At 41.1% G+C, this 9,888-nt stretch overlaps 2 protein-coding genes across 2 annotated transcripts; both read left to right on the forward strand.

Moving 5' to 3' along the window:
• The first annotated feature begins 2,681 nt into the window (after positions 1–2,681).
• LOC140161918 (uncharacterized) lies at positions 2,682–5,952 on the forward strand. The gene is made up of 2 exons (XM_072185212.1): positions 2,682–2,897; positions 3,877–5,952. The coding sequence occupies exons 1-2, from the start codon at positions 2,682–2,684 to the stop codon at positions 5,950–5,952; spliced, it is 2,292 nt and encodes a 763-aa protein (XP_072041313.1).
• Positions 5,953–6,044: 92 nt separating this feature from the next.
• Positions 6,045–8,078, forward strand: LOC140161919 (uncharacterized). The gene is made up of 4 exons (XM_072185213.1): positions 6,045–6,493; positions 6,603–7,176; positions 7,267–7,543; positions 7,630–8,078. Exons 1-4 carry the CDS (start codon positions 6,045–6,047, stop codon positions 8,076–8,078), a joined length of 1,749 nt encoding a protein of 582 aa, XP_072041314.1.
• Positions 8,079–9,888: the final 1,810 nt, after the last annotated feature.

Raw genomic sequence — 9,888 nt, forward strand, 5'->3', positions numbered from 1 at the left:
TGCATATTCATGAAAAGGGCGTGGCTAATTAGCATAATATGAATATTCATGAAGTGGGCGTGGCTAATTAGCATATATGAATATTCATGAGATGCTAATTAGCACGAATATTCACGAGGTGGGTGTGGCGAAACGTGACGTCACGAATATGATAGATATGATGAAAGGGTCGCTTTTATTTTATTTCATTTGAATTTATTTCATTTGAATCAATTGATTTTCATTTTAATTCATTTAATTTCTTTTCGTTTCGTTTGAATTAATTCAATTTCAATGTAATTTATTTCATTTTTATTTCGTTTCAATTAATTCATTTCGTTTTAATTCATTTGGTTTCAATGTATTTTAATTCAGGTTAATTTATTTCATTTCAATTAGGCCTAATTCATTTCGTTTTAATTCATTCGATTTCAATGTATTTCAATTCAGTTTAATTGATTTCGTTTGAACTAATCAGGGTAGGCCGGTTAAAAAGTGGTCAAAACTGGTCAAAATAAATACCATTTACTACAAAATCAAATTAAACTAAGGAAAAATTTACCTTACTTGACATAAAATACAAACACTGTATGCCAGTATCATACAAGTGCAACAAACAAACAAATTGATATCATTGTTAGGCATACTCCAAGTAATGGCTATGCTAGAGTTTTAATCTATTAGTCTAATTATGAAAAAACAATGCCCCCCCCATTGGTTTTAGTTTTCTTATTAACATGTCCATGTTGAGACTAAGTTATTTGGTATAAATCTCTTCAAAGGACTGCAGAACAAGTTTCAATTTTTACAGTTCCAAAATATTTCTTATCAATGTTTCATGTAAAATATACCCCCCTGCTCACAGCCCTCATAGTTTAATTTAATTAGAGGAACGATACTAGTAATTTTTCATATCATTCATTAACATTTGCTGTTTAAGTACTTGGCTTGTGAAGGGACATTTTTTATCTATATTTTCTTAATTAATTATTTATTTATTAATTAATTGACAAATAAATCATATTATTCTATTATTATCCAAGTAGTGGTTATAGTTATACATGATACATCAACTTCATTTAACTTTAAAATACAAATTAGGTTTTGACCAGATTTGACCAGTTTTGTCCGGTTTGGGCCGGTTTAAACCTGATTTAAACCGGACAAAGCAGGTTTTGACCGGTCAACCCTGGAACTAATTCATTTCATTTTAGTTCATCTGATTTCAATGTAATTTAATTCAGTTTTGATTAATTTCATTTGAATGAATTCACTTCGTTTGAATTTATTAAATTCATTCATTTTATTTCGTTTCATCTGAATTAATTTTATTTTAATAAAATTCATTTCATACGAATTAAATCATTTCAGTTCATTCGATGCATTTTATTCCAATTCAATTTATAAAATTGTTAATAAATATAAATATGTTAATTTATAATTATATAATAAATCGAAGCCTAGGCCTAGTAAAATAGAAAATTAAGTTAAACTGAATGAAACGAAATAAAATCTTAATGTGAAAATTACTGAGCTTATATAATATCAAATCCTGGACAGTTTCCTGTTTCCGTGTATGTACAGAGTGACCATTACGTAACTCTAACTTTACACAGCTCATACGTCACGTATAATTAACACAATACGTCACATATAACAAACACAACTTGTTTGATATAACAAGTAATGTAAATGGTCAAGGTTAATTACAAGTATACCTAAATATGACATATCAGCATGATCAGTGATCATTCCGTGCATAGAAACTCATAGAGACCTTGACCATTTACATAACTCCAGCAAGAAAGTTTAAGTTTACCAAACTCAATTTTTAAGTTTCACATTTCATATAAATACAGTATAGGTCTACCGACACTTAGGCCTAATACAAATAAAGGTGTTTTTTTAAACCATCAATAATAATAATTAAAAAAAACACAACTTGTTGTTGTTGTTGTTGTTTTTAGTAGAAGTATAATATACCTATAGGCCTATAATAGATATAAACTAGTTTAACATACCGTGTGTCCCTATCAATAATAGAAAATGACGTCAAAACATTGTATTCCTGTAGCTCTATTAAAGTTGTTAATAAGATGAATTGAAATAATTATCCATGCATGTTCACCATCAGTACTATCCCACCGCTATATCAATCGTGTACAAATCCATCAGTATAAAGCTTATATCCTATAGTATGTACATGCAAATAGGCCTACTATGTACAATGCGTGCTGCTCATGATGATGTCTTCAGAAGTTGTGAAGTGATACCAGTGTGTTACAAACTACGAATGCAATTATTACCCATCATGCACCACGTGAATTTGTTAAGACACGACCGCTTCATCGGAACTCTTATTCACGGGGTTTTCTTTTAACAACGTAAACCAATGAGAATTTAGGTGGCTTGCGAGTGAAGCGTGTACGTATCTGTAAACCAATAACGAATTGCGAGTAAATCATGTCCGTATCTGAGTGTTTATTAACCATCATGCTTCACGCGAATTGGTCGCTTCATCGATACTCTAATTCACGGGTTTTTCTTTTCAACGTAAACCAATGACAATTTAGATGGCTTGCTTGTAAAGATACGACCGCACCTGCAAAAAACCGATGCTTGTGTGGTATTATACTGCCATGAACCAAAAGATTTTCTCATTCTGATCTTGGATTTACCGGAGCAATGGAATGGACGGAACCATGGACCCTATGACTGAGGACGAAATTAGTAGGATTGACAATGTGGATATACTGAACGCTATCATACAAGAGGATGATTGGCAAACGGATGCTACTCGTTTGGCATATAATAGAATTCTTCAGCTCCGGGGAGTGGACACTGCGGGGAATGTTCCGATGGACTCTATGGCGGGTGGTGAAAACCCAGTACCTGTACTGCCTGATGTGGATGAAACTGTAAGTATTGAACTTCTTTTAAATATAGGTCTAAATAGACCTACACTAATTTCCGCAGTTTTTTACCGCATCGTGCATGATTTAGACCTAACTGTAGGTCTACTATTTTCTCTTAATTGTTTCTTTCATCTTGTTAAATAGGATATACGGTAACATATCCTATTTACCGAGTAGAGGTTATAAACTTATGATTATTGTATTAATCACGCTCCCTGCGTGCATCGTGTATCCTACCCTATGCACGTATGGACTAATGAATGGACTATGATAGTGCGCCATCTTTCGTTACAAGCGGATAAATATTGCATACAAATAGGCCTAGGCCTATAATTATATTGAGGGCTCGCTTTCGACTAACAAGTAAAATTTTTTTGATCATATGTGAACTATACCATAGTATTTAAAATCTATGACTATATTTAATGTTGTAACTAACACACTGCGTGACTAACGGTAACTAGTTTATCGATTAAGTACAACTTCACAGAGAAAATTTTAGAAAATATGGATGTAATGTTGCTTATCGTGCACGTGAAATTCGTGATAGACTATGCAAGTATCCTTGCATTTTCAGCACTCACTTCACGATTTCAGATCACATTTTTTACTTGTTATTAATTAAAGCGCATCCTCGATGATTAAAATCATAGCTTTATTAGGGGCCTACTTTTATTTTACTATTAGGCCTAGGCCTATAGGTCTTCATTTCTATTTCCGATCGATTTAATTACTTTTTTTTTTAAATGTCGTAAGAACATTATTTCGGCATTTTATTTAAACTTCCTCATGATTATTTAGCACGGGTCATTCGTATCGTTCTTTTGCGTGCCATTAAACTGATTAAGATTCTGATAGGATCGTGGGTCCCATAGTCGCGTTTAATGGGTAAATCGTAGGATGAATGAGTAATTATTTGTTCAACGTTTAAAAAAGTTCGAGACAATTACTCAAGCTATCAACTATTTTTTGTTTTTATTAGGTCGTTGTAACAGGGAGTCGTAAACGCCCCGCCGAAAACAGTGTGGATGATACAGACGACCCTTTAAACTCCGATGAGACTGAAGAACAGCGAGAAGAGTCGGACGACCTGTCCCGATACTACAACATCGAGACCGTGAACACGAAACGCGTCAAAAAATACAAGGCCTCGGCTACGGATTACCGACTGCGACTGAGAAATTTAGACGAAGTAGCTCTGGATGCCTTGCCTCTGTTGTCTGGGATTATAGACGATGTATTGCATAATCTGACTCTCGGTGTCCGTCCTAGAGATATGGTGCGAATTATCCTGCAAGCTCCCGGTTTAGATAAACCTATAGCCTTGCCTTTCATCAAGAAAGACGATCTCACTATAGACAGATTCATGGCGAGGGTAGAGCACGTGCTTCAATCCAACAAGGACGTGAAATTGAATAGCGACATGGACATTAATTTCGTGCATATGGAAATGCCTGAAGGTGGGAAATCGGATCGACCTATGTTTCAGACCTGGGAGGAGAAGAAGAAAAATCTGTACTGTATCGTACCCATCTCCAACCAGGGCGACAACATGTGTCTGGCCCGAGCTATCGTAACCGGTAAAGCGAACCACGAACTGAAATCAACGGGACGGGTTTGGAGAGATATTAGGAGAGGTGGACACCACCAAACGACACGCGCGACGGCACTCCATGAGGAAATCAAGATGCCTTTTAAAGCGTGCGGATTAGAACATGTAGAAGCTTTCCAGCAAGTGGTCTCCGACTACCAACTCGTGGTCGTTTCCAAAGAACAGTTCGATAAAATTATTTGGAAAGGGCCGAATAAATCCAAAGGAATCTATTTGTTGTACAACAACAACCATTTCGATCTCATCACCTCCATGTCGGCTTATCTGAACAGAAGTTATTGGTGCCACGAGTGCAAGGTTGCATACGATGACAAGAAGCGTCACGAATGCGAAAAAACCTGTAAGGTATGTCACTCCGGAAATTGTCAGTCGAGCGATGAGATCGAGGCTTGGACGTATTGTAACGACTGTAATCGGTACTTCAAGTCCCCCCAATGTTACGTGAACCATAAAGCGGACGGTTCCAGCGTCAGGAAGTTCGGTACGATCTGCAGCCAGTACTACAAATGCGAGAAATGCGAAAGAGTCGTCAACAAATTATACCTCCAAAAAGATAAAAGACACGACTGTACCGATATCTGGTGTCGCGTTTGCATTGGAAACTTTAAGGTGGGTCACCGATGCTTTATCAAAAAAGTGGAAGTTAAGGAAAAAGAAGAGAAACCGTTCAGTTACATCTTTTTCGACGTGGAATCTCAGATGGAGACGGGAATTCACAAACCATGCCTCTGCGTCGCGCAAAAAGTATGCGAAACGTGCGCCGAGCGACCGATCGAAGATGGCTGCGACTTCTGCGGCGATGACAAGCAAGTCGTCTTCCGAGGAAAAGATTGTATGGAAGAATTTTGTCTGTGGGTTCTCAAGAACGAACGCCATAAACGCGCGAGATGTCTGGCTCATAATTTAAAGGGCTACGACGGGTACTTTATCCTGCAGTATTTGTACGACAATAACGTCAAACCGGACGTCATCATGAACGGGGCAAAAGTCATGTCCATCACCGTACCCAAATTGGACATCGTCTTCAAGGACAGTTTAAACTTCTTCCCCATGGCTCTTTCCAAGCTTCCGAAAAGTTTCGGGATCCAAGAGCTTTGTAAAGGATTTTACCCGCATCTGAAGAACACGAAAGCCAACGAGAATTACCGCGGGAAGCTACCTGACATGGAAGATTTCGATCCGGAGGGTATGTCCGAAGCGGGGAAGCAAGAGTTCGTAAAATGGTACGAAGACGAAGAGAAGAAAGGAAAGGAATGGGTTCTGCAAGATGAGTTATTGAAATACTGTATCAACGACGTCGATATCCTTCGGAGATGTTGCATGCAGTTCCGGACCATGTTCATGGAGGTGACCAAGACCGGTCTAGAAGATCCCGGGGTAGACCCTTTGAAAGACCCCATCACCATCGCAGCAGCCTGCAACTTGGTATTGCGTCGCAACTTTTAGAATCCGAGACCATCGCCATCATCCCTCCTCACGGTTACGGACCCGGTCAGAATTTTTCTAGGGATTCTATAGTATGGTTGAATTACGAAGCGATGAAGGATGACGTTTATATCCTACACGCCATGAATGGCGGGGAAGCCCGGTTATACTCAAGAGTGACTGCCGATGGTATTGATCTCGAAAATCGTAAGATCTATTCTTATCATGGTTGCCTGTTTCACGGATGCAGGTCCTGTTTCGACGAAGATACCATCAATCCCATCTCGGGGAAACCAATGGCCGAGCTGTACAGGAAGACTCTGTTACGTAGGAAACAATTGGAGATCAATTACCCCGATTACGAGATCGTCGAAATTTTTGAACATGACTGGAAAAAGACGTGGAAAGGGCTGCCCGATGACGTGAGAAAAAGGATCGATGTTTCCCGCCATCTGGAACCTTTGGATTGCAGAGAAGCGTTGTACGGTGGTAGGACCGAGACGAACAAACTCTTTCACGAAGTCGCGGATGGAGAGATCATCAGATACCTGGACTTTACGAGGTATGTCGATCGATCGATTCAAAATAACCTTTGTAATTGTTTGTTTTTTATTCATTTAATTTTTTAATGTATTTAATTTTATCGATCTTATTTTTGTTCTTTGAATCAGCCTCTATCCATGGACGAATAAATATAGCGAGTACATCGTCGGTTTCCCAAAGATCTACACGAACGATTTCGACGACGTATCGTCTTACTTCGGCCTGATTCGATGCACGGTCCTGCCGCCACGATGGTTGTTTCATCCCGTATTACCCGCCCGATGTCATGGCAAGTTGATATTCGCCCTGTGCGGTACGTGTATGGAAGAGAAACGTCGGGCCTACTGTCCTCATTCGGACGAAGAGCGAACCATCCGAGGAACGTGGGTAACCTTGGAAGTCCAGAAGGCCGTGGAGATGGGCTACCGGATCGTGAGTACCGAGGTGGTGTGGCACTGGGAACGACGCGCCGTGTACGATAAAGAGACAAAGACTGGAGGCTTGTTTACCGAGTATATCGACCGATTCCTCCGATTGAAACAAGAAGCTAGCGGGTACCCCGACTGGTGCGTGACGTCAGAAGATAAACGACGTTACGTCAACGACTACTACGAGAATGAAGGGATACGTCTGGATCCCGACAACATCGCTAAGAATCCCGGCATGAGGTCTCTGGCCAAGCTGTGTTTAAACAGTATGTGGGTGAGTATCATCGCTGATCAGGCATGTGATTTTTTTTTTAAATAGATAAAAACAAATTCTTACCGAGATTTTCTTCCATTGTTTTTACAGGGAAAATTTGCCCAAAGATCCAACCTGAGTAAGACGGTTATACACGACGACCCTTCCGAAGTGTACAAGTTGTTGACGGACGATACCATCACGGTCGATAATATCAGACTCGTTAACGAAGAGGTTGTGGAAGTGACGTATAAAGAAGAAGGAGCTTTCGCCAAGATCAACCCTAAAACAAACGTCGTTATCGCGGCCTTTACGACCTGTCACGCCAGACTCAAATTGTACGAAGTTCTGGAAAAATTGGGCGATCGCGCCATGTACCAAGATACGGGTAAGTTTCTAGTTTTTATTTTTGTTTATGATCCGTATTTTCAAATTATATTTTTCTTAACTGTTGTCATTTTTCCGTCATTTCAGATAGCGTCGTATTCCTCAGTCGCCCGGGAGATTGGGAGCCCCCGACCGGCGATTATCTCGGTCAATTGACGGACGAGGTCGCCCCGCACGACGGGAACCATATTACAGCTTTCGTGTCCGGCGGATGTAAAAATTATTATTATACCACGGATACGGGTAAAACCACCATGAAAGTGAGAGGTATCACTCTCAACGCGCGAAATTCAAATCTGGTCAACGCCTCGACGTTGGAACGAATGGTCAAAGGATTAACGTTACACGGTGAAGGGGAGAGAGTGACGGTGACTGATCCTCGCAAGATCGTGCGTAACGTCAAGACCAAGAACATCGAAAGTCGCGTCTTCAAGAAAGACTACAGGGTCGTGTTCGACAAGAGGTGGATCTCCGACGGATTCGACACCTTACCTTACGGTTACGGGGTAGATAAAGAGGCAGTCAAAAGCGATTAGTTTCGCGTCACGATGGAGGTCGAAAACGCAGGCGCGCAACAATGTCTCTGCAAAGATTCTCTGAAAAAATACTCCACCTTTCCCATGATCGGACTGGCTTTACTCCTCGTCACCAACGCTGCATTAACCGTCACTCAACATCGAGAGGGTACTTCCTTTAATTTGTGCCACAACTTGACGCTACCGTTCGCGTCTTACCAAACCGAGTCGATTAACGTCGATAAAGTCAAATTTCGAGAAGAGTCGACGCACTGTCTCCCTCAACACGCGCTTCACCTTGGAGAAGATATATACCTCAGCGTGTGTCATTTCCGCGGCAGTGTGCGCGTAGATATCAGACGGTTCGTAGGTGACGTGGAGAAGGAAGGAATTCTTCCTACTATACGAGGTATTTACCTGTCTATCGATCAGTGGAACGCGTTGAAAAGGAACGAAAGCTTCGTAGACTCTACTATCGAGAAACTATCATGGACGCGAGACTCGCGCATCCCTACACGGCCATCGTCTCTGGACCTACGGGTTCTGGGAAAACTCAATTCGTCAAACGACTCATCGCGGAAGGGGATAGGACGGTAGACGGTCCGCCCGATAAAATTATATGGCTTTACGGTGAATACCAATCCGCGTACGACGATATGCGAAAATCTTTCGAGAACATTCAATTTATAGAAGGATTTCCCTCCGACATGGAATCTCTGATCGACCCTAACTTCAGAAATCTAGTCGTCATCGACGATCTCATGGCCGAATTGTCCGGAGATACCAGGGTGATGAACATGTTTACCAAGACGAGTCATCATCGTAACATGTCCGTCATCTTTATCGTACAGAATCTATTCTTAGCGTCCAAACAATTCCGCACCATCTCGCTCAACGCGCACTACATGGTTCTCTTCAAGAATCCCCGAGATAATTCGCAGATTCTTCACCTAGCCAAACAGATCTTTCCCGGACGCGTCAAGTACGTGCAGGAGAGTTTCATGGACGCTACCAAACAGCGGTACGGATATCTACTGGTCGATCTGAGAGCTACGACTCCCGAAGATTTAAGACTACGTACCGACATCTTTGAAGGATTGAAACAAACTGTCTACATTCCCAGAGGATAAAAGTGACGGTTGCAACTAATTCATTCGAGCATTAACATGTCGAAGAGAATGAAGCAAAACGCCGACGCTCTTCGGTTTCTGAGTATATGCAATCCTCGTCAGAGGAAAGCCGTCATACAGCACGCCGACAACGGTCTCATCGATTCCTTGTGCGAATGCGCGTTGAATCTCCTCAAGGGACACGTCCGACTCAATCCGAAACAAAAGAAAAAACTCTCGTCGCACAAAAAACGTCTGCGCGCTCTAACTAATAAAAAGGTAGCGCGCAAGAAGAAGAAGACCATTCTCACGCAACACGGTGGATTCGTCGGAGCATTCCTCGCTCCCGTTTTAAGAGCGCTCGTACCTCTGCTTCTCAAGTAAAGATGTCCACTTTAAAATACGCCAAGAAAATGATTCTGATCGATCCGCGGGAACTGGAGAGGGTCAATGACCGCGTCCAAAAAAACGACGATGAAAAAATAGGGGATACGGAAAAGGACATGAAGCGCACACTGGACCGCACCGATCTTTCCACGCACGATATGATGCGACTCTACCACCAGACGTTGCAACGGTTCCTTAAGAAAGATAAACGTCGCTCGAAAGAACCTTTGAACATTACGGTCAAACCGATGAAGAACGAAGAAAAAGAAGAAGAAGAAGAAGGGGAAATTAAAGAAGAAGCTGTAAAGAGCGTCGACGAAGCGATGGAAAGGAAC

Source organism: Amphiura filiformis, chromosome 10 (assembly GCF_039555335.1).
Source record: "Amphiura filiformis chromosome 10, Afil_fr2py, whole genome shotgun sequence".
NCBI classification, from domain to species: Eukaryota; Metazoa; Echinodermata; class Ophiuroidea; order Amphilepidida; family Amphiuridae; genus Amphiura; species Amphiura filiformis.